Raw genomic sequence first — 13,921 nt, 5'->3', positions numbered from 1 at the left:
CTCTCAACTGATACGCTCCGTACATTTGTTATCATAAAGAGTATCTGTAAAACTCAAACTTAAAGTACATTACAATTTTTTGATTAGATTCAAAAATTGGTTAATTAAAAATATTGAAGTATAAGTTTTCAATTAAGCTATTTTTCAGATTGTTGACCCACTCCTATTTAAGAATATTACAATTAAATATCAAATGAACATGGAAAATACAAAAGATCACTCAAGCTCAAGCTTTATTTTAGGTATCAAACTTTTTACAAACATCAAAACTTGATCAACTATGTATATACATGCCATAATTTTAGCAAAGACCCACTTCCTCCAAGCTTATCAGTGGTTAACAATTGTCATGCTAAATACTTAGCCGTAATATACAGCCGGCGAACTTTCAGACCCAACAAAAGTTCCTAGGACTGATAAGACAGTGGTTTCCGTATAAAAGAGCGGTCAGTTTCTGGGAAAGCCATCAGTTGAAAGACTATCCAAGATGAAGTTGTTTGTATTCCTGGCTTTGGTGGCCCTGGCCACTGCCATCCCTGCTCCCGAGCAGAAGAAGGAGAAGCTGACCCCCGTGGCGTTTAAGGATATCCAGGGTCGCATTACGAATGGCTACCCAGCCTACGAGGGCAAAGTGCCCTACGTCGTGGGCCTGAGCTTCAGCGGCAACGGAAACTGGTGGTGCGGTGGCTCGATCATCGGCAACACCTGGGTCCTGACCGCCGCCCACTGCACCAACGCAGCCAGTGGAGTGACCATCAACTACGGAGCCAGCATCCGCAACCAGCCCCAGTACACCCACTGGGTGGGCAGTGGCGACATCATCCAGCACCACCACTACAACAGCGGCAACCTGCACAACGACATCTCCCTGATCCGCACTCCCCACGTGGACTTCTGGCACCTGGTGAACAAGGTGGAGCTGCCCAGCATGAACGACAGGTACCAGGACTACGCCGGATGGTGGGCCGTGGCCTCCGGATGGGGCACCACCTACGATGGCAGCTCCCTTCCCGACTGGCTCCAGGCCGTCGATGTCCAGATCATGTCCCAGGGCGATTGCAGTCAGTGGTGGTCTCTCCACGAGAACATGATCTGCATCAACACCGCCGGAGGCAAGTCCACCTGCTCAGGCGACTCCGGTGGTCCCCTGGTCACACACGAGGGCAACCGCTTGGTCGGAGTGACCTCCTTCGGCTCCGGAAATGGCTGCCAGTCTGGTGCTCCTGCCGTCTTCAGCCGCGTGACTGGATACCTCGACTGGATCCGCGACAACACCGGCATCTCCTACTAAGAGTTCAGTGTTTTCCACGTTTTGGTGGTTATATTCAATAAAAGTTTTAAATACATAAATAACTATTTTTTTAAATAATTTGTTTTTGGGTCTACCAATACATATCTTTTAAACTATGTTTTCTCCAGCTTGAATTGTTTTCTTACTCTTCTACATAAATTCATAGAGAAGAAATTGATGCGAGACTGAATTTGACAGAAGGCGGGTCAAATCAGTCCACAAACCGAAATCGAGAACAAACTTTAGGTGACAAAAACCCAACAAGGAAGCCTTAAGTAACCCTTAACAAATTTAATTCAAAAAATTTTCCTCCAAAGTTCGAGCAGATAGTGTCTGGGTAATTCTTCATCGGCAATAGAATAATGCTGATTGGAATATGGCAAATGGGTCGGAAGTTATCCTGCTTCATTCCAAAATAGACTTTAAGATTAAGTTCATTGCTGGATTGGCATAAATGACCGAGACGGTAGTACCATTTGTTAAATGGCGCACCAAGGAGTCAAACAAGACTGCGTTGATATTAATTATGGAAAAATGTATGATCACAAATGTAAGGATACAAAACGTTTAATTTGCCAAGCGTTTAATGAAAGAAGACAATACAAATTCAGTCTCAGTTTTATACCACATTTCATTTTATTGGTTATTATTTAATCATTAAATAAAGTCGTAAAAATAAAGATCAAAGAAAGCATTTGTTTTTGGCTCTCAGATAGCTGAAGTTCGTCGACATTTCACACAGTGCTTATTGTTGTTAGCCCAAAACACATACATATGTAAGTAGCATTGCATATACAATTTTTTTATAGCGCTAAATGATAACAGTAAAGTAGTAATCTTGACAGCTGATTATAGCATTCATTCATAAATTGTTGGGAATCCAGAACGTACTATTGAATGAATCAACTTAACTGTTTTCAAATACTATTATTGTTGATTTAATGTAGATTATTTCACCATCTGTTAAGGTCATATATAATAACAATATAATAATTGCACCATTCGCTCAGACAGAGTTTGTTCAAATATACATATGTGTGTTTAGAAAAAAAGGAGTTTTATGTATTTTAAACTTTTATTGAAAATAACCACCAAAACGTGGAAAACACTGAACTCTTAGTAGGAGATGCCGGTGTTGTCTCGGATCCAGTCGAGGTATCCGGTGACGCGGCTGAAGACGGCGGGGTGGCCAGCCTGGCAGCCAGCTCCAGAGACGTAGGAGGTCACTCCGACCAGGCGGTTGCCCTCGTGTGTGACCAGGGGACCACCGGAGTCGCCTCCGCAGGTGGACTTGCCCCCGTCGGTGTTGATGCAGATCATGTTCTCGTGAAGGGACCACCAGCGGCTGCAGTCGCCCTGGGACATGATCTGGACATCGACGGCCTGGAGCCAGTCGGGGAGTGGGCTTCCGTCGTAGGTGCCGCCCCATCCGGAGGCCACGGCCCACCATCCGGCGTAGTCCTGGTACCTGTCGTTCATGCTGGGCAGCTCCACCTTGTTGACCAGGTGCCAGAAGTCCACGTGGGGAGTGCGGATCAGGGAGATGTCGTTGTGCAGGTTGCCGCTGTTGTAGTGGTGGTGCTGGATGATGTCGCCACTGCCCACCCAGTGGGTGTACTGGGGCTGGTTGCGGATGCTGGCTCCGTAGTTGATGGTCACTCCACTGGCTCCGTTGGTGCAGTGGGCGGCGGTCAGAACCCAGGAGTTGCCGATGATCGAGCCACCGCACCACCAGTTTCCGTTGCCGCTGAACAGCAGACCCACGATGTAGGGCACCTTGCCCTCGTAGGCTGGGTAGCCGTTGGTAATGCGCCCTTGGATCTTGGCGTCCTTCACAGGCACAGGGGTCAGCTTCTGATCCTTCTGCTCGGGAGCAGGGATGGCTGTGGCTGCGGCCACGGCCAGAGCCAAAAATACGAACAGCTTCATCTTTTCTAAGTCTGATAACTTGTGATTTTACACCGAAAATGGCCAGCCTTTTAAACTATTTCCTTATCAGCTCTTCGTCGAGTGTCTGTAAGATTTGATGGTAATATATTTGGCCAACTTTCTGGCATGACAAGTTAAGCCGTTTGATAAGACTAAAATTATGGTCTGTTCTTTGCAATTGAAGTGTGACATGTTTGCAGTAAGTTTGCTACACGAACTTACCTAGCCCTTAATACAACAAAAATTACTGATGAGTTGCAATTTTCCATCACTTATTTTTTTCCCATTTCCTGGATTATGCAACGGATTATACGGTAAAAATAAACAATTTAAATAAAATAAAATTAAATAAACAAATAAAAATTAAATAAATAAGCCACAAACTATCAATCTTATAATATAAGTTCATGATCTAAGAAATTTATTATAAAATACTGCACATGGGAAAGAAATAAGATTTTTTAAATGAAACTCGTAAATCCGAACTACTAATAACTAAACAAATGAGCGAACAAAATTGTTAAAATTCGTAACTGTATAAATTGTATTCTGTAAATTTATTAAGAAAATAAGGTATTTATCACTCGTGAGTTTTAGGCCCCTCATCATTTTAATTAACTATAATAAACTGCACTGCTGATTCATGCTAATAAATGCACTTGATTTGCTGAACGTATTAGTCCAGAGCGACCATAAATTAATTATTTTCTGTTTTGATAAGCATTTCCTAATAAAATTTAAGCTAATTGTGGCTTTCTTTCATTATTTTGTATAATTGGATATGATAATCAGCAAAATATTTATTATTAATCCCTAAATCAAGCACCAATAATTATGGCTAACATTTTGTAGCTGCCAGTATAAACCAGAAAAAAACACTATAAGATCCGTTTCATATATAAAATACACACCTAAAATATATATGATAATACATTAGCCATACCCATTGAGTGTACTCCGTTGATAATTCAAGAATTACTATCATTTTTATCAAATAAAATTGAAAGTTCAGTTTAGGTATTAAAATTATTACAAATTTGACAATACGTAGGTATAAATAATAAAATTTAAAAGACCCACTTCCTCCTAGCTTATCAGTCAGCAAAAATTGTCATGCCTCATACTTCGACATAATATACAGCCCGCGATTTTCAGACCCAACAATAGGTCTTAGGACTGATAAGGCCCTAGTTTTCGTATAAAAGGGCGGTCAGCTTCTGGGAAAACCATGAGTTGAAAGACCTAGCCAAGATGAAGCTGTTCGTATTTCTGGCTCTGGTGGCCCTGGCCACTGCCATCCCTGCTCCCGAGCAGAAGGATCAGAAGCTGACCCCCGTGCCTGTGAAGGACGCCAAGATCCAAGGGCGCATCACCAACGGCTACCCAGCCTACGAGGGCAAGGTGCCCTACATCGTGGGTCTGCTGTTCAGCGGCAACGGAAACTGGTGGTGCGGTGGCTCGATCATCGGCAACTCCTGGGTTCTGACCGCCGCCCACTGCACCAACGGAGCCAGTGGAGTGACCATCAACTACGGCGCCAGCATCCGCAACCAGCCCCAGTACACCCACTGGGTGGGCAGTGGCGACATCATCCAGCACCACCACTACAACAGCGGCAACCTGCACAACGACATCTCCCTGATCCGCACTCCCCACGTGGACTTCTGGCACCTGGTCAACAAGGTGGAGCTGCCCAGCATGAACGACAGGTACCAGGACTACGCTGGATGGTGGGCCGTGGCCTCCGGATGGGGCGGCACCTACGACGGAAGCCCACTCCCCGACTGGCTCCAGGCCGTCGATGTCCAGATCATGTCCCAGGGCGACTGCAGCCGCTGGTGGTCCCTTCACGAGAACATGATCTGCATCAACACCGACGGGGGCAAGTCCACCTGCGGAGGCGACTCCGGTGGTCCCCTGGTCACACACGAGGGCAACCGCCTGGTCGGAGTGACCTCCTACGTCTCTGGAGCTGGCTGCCAGGCTGGCCACCCCGCCGTCTTCAGCCGCGTCACCGGATACCTCGACTGGATCCGAGACAACACCGGCATCTCCTACTAAGTGTGCCATCAAATAAAGTGTTTAAATTTCAATAAAAATTACGAATCACATTAATATAGATTCAATAAATACTACCTGTTATAAAATAATTCCTGTTATGAATTTATCATCTGCTCACGTCTAAAATTTTTGGGGCAAGAGAGGGAGAAATTTAGAGAACGAACGAACTGTTTATTTAGCAACATTTGTGTGTGGCTTTCTGTGACACCTTTGTTTGCACAGCGTTTTTGTCTGGATACGTGACAGTTTCCAAATGGAATATCGTTCTATTTGGGCCAATCCCATTTAGACGGGAAGTTACCTTTGCCCCGAGCAGTACCCATCAATCAGTAGCTCCCAGTTTTCTGTTCACAATGTCGCATCGAAGTTGGTGCTTGGTTTTTGGGATTATACTGCAGGTGTTTTTAAGTGGAGCAGCCAAAGGTGAGTTTTACTCATCGGTGGACAGTATGCAGGATCTAGCACAAGTGGAACAGGAGCTCCTAAATGCCACGCGTTCGTATTTGGAGACCCAGCAACAGCAGCTTGACTTTTATCGCAGGTAATACAATTTAATATCAAAGTATATAAATATCAAAAATCTAATTCAAATATTTCGTAGATATGTGGAGCAAATAAAGCGAGAACATGAATGGGCCACTGCCCAATTAAAGCTGGATGAGTATCTAGGTCACCCATTGCACGCTTTCAGGTTGATCAAACGGTTGGTTCAGGATTGGGATGCAATTATCTTTGAACCCATTCTCACGAACAAGCCCAGAGAGGGTAGGTCATATGAATTCCTGAAAAGAATATTTCATAAATATCAACTTTTCCCAGACTTTCGGCAGTTTATAGAGATTCTAACAAGGGATTTGGGCTACCCCGATCAATCGGAGCTGCAAGGAGTCATCAAAGGTTTGGCCAGGTTGCAGAGGGTATATAATCTCACGACCACGGATTTAGCTGATGGCATTATAAATGACTTACACTACGACTCGGAGTTAGAATGGCGTGAGTGTTACGAAATAGGTGTACAACTATTCGATCTTGGGGAATACCAAAGGTCCCTCGAATGGCTTCAAGCTGCATATGAACTTCTCCGAAATGCTATAGCTGAGAACAATGACAAGATTCAGTACTTATCAGATATTAGGGAGTATGCAGCCATGGCCAACTTTGAGTTGGGTAATCCCAAAAGAGCTGGAAGACTTCTGAACCAGATCCTTGACCCTGAACCCACCCATTCCGCCCAGCAAACTCGCAAGTATTTTGAGAACAGAGAGCCAGGAAAGAATATCGCGGAAAAGAATCCTTCTTGGTTTGCCAATTATACGAGGCTTTGCCAGGGGAAAAGATTACCAGAAGAGAGTAGTGGTAGCCCCTTAAAATGTTATCTGGATGGAAAGCGACATGCCTACTTCACCTTGGCGCCTCTGCAAGTGGAACCGGTCCACCTCGATCCGGACATCAATGTCTACCACGGAATGCTGAACTCCAAACAGATCTATTCGATCTTCGTGGAGGCGGACAAAGAAGAGATGGTTCGATCAGCGGTATCTGGAGAAGGTGGAAAACGCACTGTGAGGGATCTCCGGGTTAGTCAGCAAACCTGGCTGAACTATGAATCACCCGTAATGAAGTCTGTGAGCCGTATCATTCAGTTTGTGTCGGGATTCGATATGGCCGGAGCCGAGTACATGCAGGTGGCCAACTACGGAGTTGGTGGCCAGTACGAACCGCATCCGGACTACTTTGAGGTCAATCTGCCCGAAAACTTCAAGGGAGATCGCATCTCCACCAGCATGTTTTATGTATGTTATTGTCTAGATTTATATGCCGAAATCTCTACATATATTGTTTATCTTAGCTATCTGATGTGGAAGAAGGGGGCTATACTGTATTCACCAATCTGAATGTTTTTCTGCCTCCTGTTAAGGGAGCCATGGTCATGTGGCACAACCTTCATCGATCCCTGGATGTGGATGTGCGCACCTTGCACGCCGGCTGTCCAGTAATAGTGGGTTCCAAGCGAAGTAAGTACAATTTGGAAACAAGAAAAGTCATTTTATTTAAATGCATCTAAACTCTTGTTGTGTATCACTTTGTGTTCTTATTACAGTTGGAAACATTTGGATGCACTCGGGTTACCAGGAGTTCCGACGACCCTGCAACCTCACCTCAGATAGCTACAAGTCCTTAGCTTATCGGGATTCAGTGTAAATTAATAAATTAATATCTTACTTTAATGAGTGTTGTGTTGGTTTCTTATTTTATGTGCACTAGTTAAAGTCCCTGTAATGCAATGAAATTTCGTGGTTCTGCTGGAGATCGCAGGGTCTCACTTGATCCTGATGGCGTTCTCGAACCCAGACATTGGCGACTGTAAATAAAAAATCATTTAAAATAGGTTTATTTTAACAGCAAGGTTAACTTACTCCACTTGCTGCCCTGAAGTACAGGACAAGCGGCATGCTTGGTTCGGAAATCCTGGTCTCCAGAAGGATGAAGATTGTACCAGAAGAGCAGACTTCCTCGTTCAGGGGTCACCAACAGGGGCAGAAAGGGAAATGCGGTACCGCCACCGGCTTCAACATCGGAGAGCTGGAATAAACAGAACAGGGCATTACAAGATAGAAATATTTCTAAGGAAAAGTCAAAGCTTAACCACTTTAATAGGAAACTCACATAATATATGCCAGTGGCAATTCGATTGCCATTTATATCCCCCTCTTGGTATATGTGGTTTTCCGGAAAACTGTCCCAGTGGGGCTCATAGTGCCCTCCAATGCCATAGTTAGCCACCTGCAGATCTTCGGCGTAGTCCATTTGCAGACCAGAGAAGTCACCTACATGCTGACTAAGAAGTTTGGTGGCTGCATTCCTGGAGTAATTGAAGGAGGCACCTTGACTGGTGCGGAAAGCGGCTGCGGTGGATGCCCCACTTCCACTCAGAGAATATACAGTGGATCTCTTAATCCTGGGTCTGGCAGTCTTTTGCAGAAATTCCGAATCCTTGGAGCTAATCACGTTATGCAGCTGCACCACCGGCGGATCCAAGTGGAGTTCCTCCAACTTAAAAGGAGCATAGCCAAAGCGACTTTTCCTCAGACGACAACGGAGATTTCGCTGCTCGGAAGGAAGAGGAGCCAACTCCCCACGACAAACCTGTTCGTACATACGAAACTCCCGGGATTCATGGTAGTCCCCAGGTCTTCGTGCTGTCATGTGTAGCAACCCGTTCTTATCTCCATCGGTGATTAGCTCCTCCAAATGTTGACGAGCCTCCAGGAGGTGACTCCTTTGCTCTGGCTCAATGGATAGCACGTGGTTCACCAGAGTCAAAGCACTCTCGTGGGCACCCATCTCCCGGTGATAGTCCACCACCGCCTCCATAAAGTCCAGGGACGCGGATTCCGTTCCGTAGGACTGCTCACCGAGCAACTGCATCGACTGCTGCAACCATGGCACCGTGTGATTGTAATCCCTCAAGGCGTACAAGTGCTGGCCGAGAACAAAGCAGTCCTGCCAGGACATGGCCGTACTGAAAAGGAAATGCTGTTTTAACCAGGAATTGATTTGAGCATGCGTATTGATTTTGATCATATTGTATTGTTTAATTAAAAGTTAAGCTAGAAACTTTGATACAAAACTATCTTTACGCTTTGAAACGTAGTGCTTATTCATTGACGATTATAAGAACTCCAAATAAGTCTGTTAAACAATGGTAATAATAATTTAAAAATATTACACAAAAATTAAATATTGTCCCTTAAATTATCAAAAAACAGCAAATCTAGGCCCATAATTTTTCATACAGACATCCGATTTCAAAGTGGCATACTTTAAAATGTTTGTGGGTTGATTCTCTAAAAATCTGTGTTCAACGATTTTTTTGTATTTTGGGGTCGATTTTTCATTTCAATTTTCGGAAAGCCCAAGCAAAACCATCGGCCAAACCACAGACATCCGATTTCAAAGTGGCATACTTTAAAATGTTTGTGGGTTGATTCTCTAAAAATCTGTGTTCAACGATTTTTTTGTATTTTGGGGTCGATTTCGTCATTTTGACAATGTAACCCCTTTCCAATTTTTCGGAAAATGGCCTAGCAGAAAAGTGTCCAAAAACTGCAGTTCTAGGCCCATAACTTTTCTTACAGACATCCGATTTTAAAGAGGCATACTTTAAAATGTTTGTGGGTTGATTCTCTAAAAATCTGTGTTCAACGATTTTTTTGTATTTTGGGGTCGATTTTTCGTCATTTTGACAACCCCTTTCCAAATTTTCGGAAAATGGCCTTGCAGAAAAGTGTCCAAGAACTGCAGTTCTGGGCCCATAACTTTTCTTACAGACATCCGATTTTAAAGTGGCATACTTTAAAATGTTTGTGGGTTGATTCTCTAAAAATCTGTGTTCAAACATTTGTTTGTATTTTGGGGTCGATTTTTCGTCATTTTGACAATTAACACCTTTCCAAATTTTCGGAAAATGGCCTTGCAGAAAAGTGTCCCAGAACTGCAGTTCTAGGCCCATAACTTTTCTTAGATACATCCGATTTCAAAGTGGCATACTTCAAAATGATTGTAGTTTGATTCTCTAAACATCTGTGTTCAGAGATTTGTTTGTATTTTGGGGTCGATTTTTCGTTATATGTATATATTGTCGAAAAATGGCTCTACAGAAAAGTGTCCAAAAAACGGGACTTCTAAAACTGCACGCATAACTTTTCTTAAGAAACTCCGTTTAAAAATGGGATGACATAAGAACGATCGATATATGTATTGGAAAATCAAATTAAAATATATAGAATATTTATTTTTTATAACACCTGCAAGGGTATAAACATTTCGGCATGCCGAAGTTTTCTTCCTTTCTTGTTTGCAATGCGTTTAAATTAAAAAACTTTTTGGGGCCATTTCCTTTCCCACTTTTGGTTGTGTTTACAAACATTTTGCAGTCTTAAATTCACATAAAAAGTTTGCACCAGGAAGAGGAAAAGATAATTGCTGCTTTGTTATGATGTGAAATCAAGTTAAGCTCACAAACAGTTTTTAAAATCACAGTGCTGACAATTAACTTGAATTAACGTGTGTTCAGCGTAGTACTGCATTTTATTATTGTCAAAATTTAAAGCTATGCTTTGGGAAGAAACATTACTTTAAAATGGATTGAGTTATATATTAAATAAAAGTGTTTTGAAATACTTAAAAGTTCCATTATCTTTCATTCCTTACCCGTATTTAACGCCATTTAGAATTCCACTGGCCAATTCGGCCACATCCAGTTGGTAGGTCTGCTGAAGTCGAGTTAACGCAATTGCTGATCCCACGAAGTCGTCCTGCGAAGGATAGCTCAGATTCTCCTTATGTCTGGCCATGGCTTCGAGATAGTCTGCAAAGATATTGGTTCATATTTGTATCCAATGAATTAAGATTCGAATAATAACTAACTTGAGCGACTCGAATCTGTCGTAACGCTGCCCTCGAAAGTTTCCCAATCGCTGTGGAGGCGTTTAATCAACCGGAATGCGTTCACCGGATTGTTGAGGTAGTCATCGATGCCCTCGGCGGCATTCAGGTGTTCCAAGCGGATAGCATCTATCTCACTGAGGTCATAAGCAAAGTAATCATTAATCAGACTCATAACTAAGGGAATTTGCATAAATTAAGTTATTTTCTCTGATCAAACAAAAACTAAATATTCTCCAGTCTTTATACACTGTTAAAATGGAATGCAGACAAGAAATTGCAATTAATTGGTTATTTTAGGGGACAAATTATAACTCAAAGTGAAATTGAAATAACAATTTTAACATAAGTTAATGAGGAGGTGAAGAAACACATTTTTCGAACGAGAAGTCGTCTAATTAATAAGATCAGAAGCCAGGTAACATAACCATTTACACTGATCAAAATAAGTTATAATTTTTATGTCATTAATCACTGTGTCTTTTAAAGATAGGCTTTTAATTTTTGAATTACCTATTTATTTCGATTGTTTGTATTTTATAATATAAAAAATTTTATGAATTTTTAATTATGGTTGATATTTTCCAACTTAATTCCATTTTTCCACAGTGTTGATACAATAAAGCACCTGCTGATTAAAAACATTTTTCAGAATTATGCTGCAAAAAATGGTTTAAATATATTCAGCAGTACCCAAACATATATATGCGCACAGGTTTATCGGTGGGTTACCTGTTTTGTATAATTAACGCATTTATTTTCACGCCTGTCGCCTGCAGTGTGGCTCATTTATAAGTCATTAAGTTGGGAGCGTAACCATAATCTAAATCTAGAAGCGAGATTCAACTAATTTGAGTTCAAGTCTTTTGTTGGTAACGTTATTGTGTTGATGATTAAGTGGTGGCACTTGTACCCAATAAATCTGTTTTATTTCATTTTCAAGGGGACGACTTGCACAATGACTAAGCCAAAGAAATTCAATTGTTTTTTACACGATTTTGAAAATAAAAATACCAGTTCTTTCCGACGTCTGATTCAGGTGTGTATAAATATTATACTTTACAATTTGTTAACGGTTTCTTATTAGAAAGAAAGGAATCCGGTTTGCAAAATGCGCATGATAAACAAAATAACCGCACACTATGCTGTATAATATGCATATCTGAGGCGATGATTGCACCATATTTTAAGATTCTAAATCTGTCAAGTCGATGACACTTATTTCTAAACAACAAAATAAACTAGCGGCAATTGTTTCTTAGATCCGGCGATCGGTATCGGCGCTGGTAGCAATCGATTTGGTCGCAGATAATTAAATGCAAGGCATCCAAATGCTAACGAAAGTTGTTGGCCTGCGTTTTGTGCTTTATATGAGCCATTAATTAGTATTATAACCGGCGGAAATAAATCAAACCAAGAAATCGGAGAAATTAGCGGTCCATAAAATAAATAGCTCCCAGCGCAACTAAACAAATAGCATCGGTTAGGGAATTAACAAATCTCCATTTGGCGACAAATCGCTGGGCTGCCATTCACTTTTATGACAACCGGTCGGATGAGAAGACAATAATCTGCATAATTGTAATATAACTAAGTGAAGCCAACCAGAATTTAATATCTCATTGGACCATCTCTCCCACACCCGACATCAATTAGCCAAAAAGCAAACCAACAGTTGAAAATCTGCCCACCCGAGTTCGTTATTAATTTTCAATCTACGTGGGCAGCTTCCAATCCACGCATATGAATGAAAAATTCATTATCGGATGCCCACTGACATCTGTCAATTGATTTTCCCATTATTGTTTCACTGGTTGTGACAGTCGGAAAAATCATATGCCTGGGAAATTCATAGGCTCTGCGAATTACAATTGGCTTGTGTGCAAAATGAGTATCTCATTTGCATCTGATTAAAACTAACCATCTGGTATAAGCCAAAAGCAGCATGGATTAATAGGCTCGGCTAGAACCTGAAAAACTTTCCATTTTAATCTGGGTTTTTGGTAGCTTGTCACCAGGGGAAGAATGTCCACTACCACTTAAAATTCTTTATATCAGTTCATTCCACTCTACGATAAAATTTACATATATTTAATTGGAGTTATATTAGCATTGTTGTGATTCTGTTCATATTTTCTTCTGAATGACTGTGTGACTTGCTTGTTTTTGACAGCTTGAATTTTGGCTTATACAATTTTGTTCTTTTGCACTAATGCAGATAGTGCAGAATAAAATAATAGCTATATTACTGTAGAATACCATTGTATATACAAAAAGATTTGACTTTATATTTCTTTATAAAAACAGTTTGACCCAGCACTGGTTTTAAAATTTTTTTGTGTAAGCAAACTTACAAATACTTAAATAATTTCACAATTTGTATTTTATCTAAGATGATTGACTCAAATTTCTATCACTTTTACCTCTGCAGCGCCTCAGCATGTTGGTTAATTTCATTCACATATTGCTGCAGTTCTGCCAGAAGAACAACCTCCGTTTCGAACAGTTTTTCCAGACCAGAGGTGGAACTGAAGAACTCGCCATGGCAGGTTAAGATTTGAAGCACAAAAAAAAGGACACACTTGGCCACAAACATCTCACTTAACCGAAAACGTTACCGGCTTTCAAGATTGCGGATTCCGGATTGCGGTTTTAGCTTGTTGTTCCAGCCGCGATTCGTTATAAACTGTTTTCAGTCGGCGGCAAAAGCGACGATCTTTGGATGATCTGATGAAAAAAAGCTCGGGGCGTTTGCGGCTGCGCGATACTGCGGGTGTTGATCGAGCAGTTCCAGCTATAGAATCGAATGGAACGGAATCTCCGGTCAAAGAACTGCCCGCGGGGGACCAAGTTCTGCTTGAATAGGCCCCATAAAGTAAAGTGGGTACTCAGCGAAGTTCAATAAACTGAATAGAGTATGAACATTTACATGACACAGAAGTTATGGCAATTGTTCCTGGAATCATAATTCAATGTTAAACAAGTCCAACCAACTTTCCCAGCCGACAGATGGAATTTTTCCCCACTAATTACTTTCACTTTGCTGCTCGCAGCAGTTGTCACTTCACAAGCCCAAATATTCAAATCTCCCACTGAAACTTTGCCCGTGAACTTGTTTATGCAAATGAAGCCGGCAAATGAATACGCAACTGGCTTTTGCTTTTGGCTCATCTTAAAGCTGGCCCGCTTCGT

General features: G+C 41.8%; 5 protein-coding genes across 5 annotated transcripts; 3 read left to right on the top strand and 2 right to left on the bottom strand.

Moving 5' to 3' along the window:
* Window positions 1-481: 481 nt before the first annotated feature.
* On the top strand, window positions 482-1,353 carry LOC108053779 (serine protease 1-like). The gene has a single exon (XM_017136501.2). The coding sequence runs from the start codon at window positions 488-490 to the stop codon at window positions 1,289-1,291; it is 804 nt and encodes a 267-aa protein (XP_016991990.2). The 5' UTR covers window positions 482-487; the 3' UTR covers window positions 1,292-1,353.
* An 852-nt stretch (window positions 1,354-2,205) lies between these two features.
* On the bottom strand, window positions 2,206-3,228 carry LOC108053777 (serine protease 1). Its single transcript, XM_044458504.1, has one exon. The coding sequence runs from the start codon at window positions 3,218-3,220 to the stop codon at window positions 2,408-2,410; it is 813 nt and encodes a 270-aa protein (XP_044314439.1). The 5' UTR covers window positions 3,221-3,228; the 3' UTR covers window positions 2,206-2,407.
* Window positions 3,229-4,458: 1,230 nt separating this feature from the next.
* On the top strand, window positions 4,459-5,370 carry LOC123037490 (serine protease 1-like). The gene has a single exon (XM_044458500.1). The coding sequence runs from the start codon at window positions 4,472-4,474 to the stop codon at window positions 5,279-5,281; it is 810 nt and encodes a 269-aa protein (XP_044314435.1). The 5' UTR covers window positions 4,459-4,471; the 3' UTR covers window positions 5,282-5,370.
* Window positions 5,371-5,574: 204 nt separating this feature from the next.
* Window positions 5,575-7,513, top strand: LOC123037492 (prolyl 4-hydroxylase subunit alpha-1). The gene is made up of 5 exons (XM_044458505.1): window positions 5,575-5,822; window positions 5,883-6,046; window positions 6,101-7,074; window positions 7,131-7,296; window positions 7,383-7,513. Exons 1-5 carry the CDS (start codon window positions 5,635-5,637, stop codon window positions 7,481-7,483), a joined length of 1,593 nt encoding a protein of 530 aa, XP_044314440.1. The 5' UTR covers window positions 5,575-5,634; the 3' UTR covers window positions 7,484-7,513.
* Window positions 7,514-7,542: 29 nt separating this feature from the next.
* Window positions 7,543-13,386, bottom strand: LOC108047823 (prolyl 4-hydroxylase subunit alpha-1). Its single transcript, XM_017128183.2, has 6 exons — window positions 13,153-13,386; window positions 10,712-10,866; window positions 10,496-10,652; window positions 7,949-8,804; window positions 7,699-7,864; window positions 7,543-7,643 (listed from the first exon to the last, which is right to left on the bottom strand). Exons 1-6 carry the CDS (start codon window positions 13,323-13,325, stop codon window positions 7,543-7,545), a joined length of 1,608 nt encoding a protein of 535 aa, XP_016983672.1. The 5' UTR covers window positions 13,326-13,386.
* Between the last annotated feature and the right edge of the window lie 535 nt (window positions 13,387-13,921).

The sequence above is a fragment of the Drosophila rhopaloa genome, unplaced genomic scaffold (assembly GCF_018152115.1).
Source record: "Drosophila rhopaloa isolate 14029-0021.01 unplaced genomic scaffold, ASM1815211v1 contig_167, whole genome shotgun sequence".
In the NCBI taxonomy this organism is placed as follows: Eukaryota; Metazoa; Arthropoda; class Insecta; order Diptera; family Drosophilidae; genus Drosophila; species Drosophila rhopaloa.
This window is presented reverse-complemented; position numbering and strand designations above follow the sequence as displayed.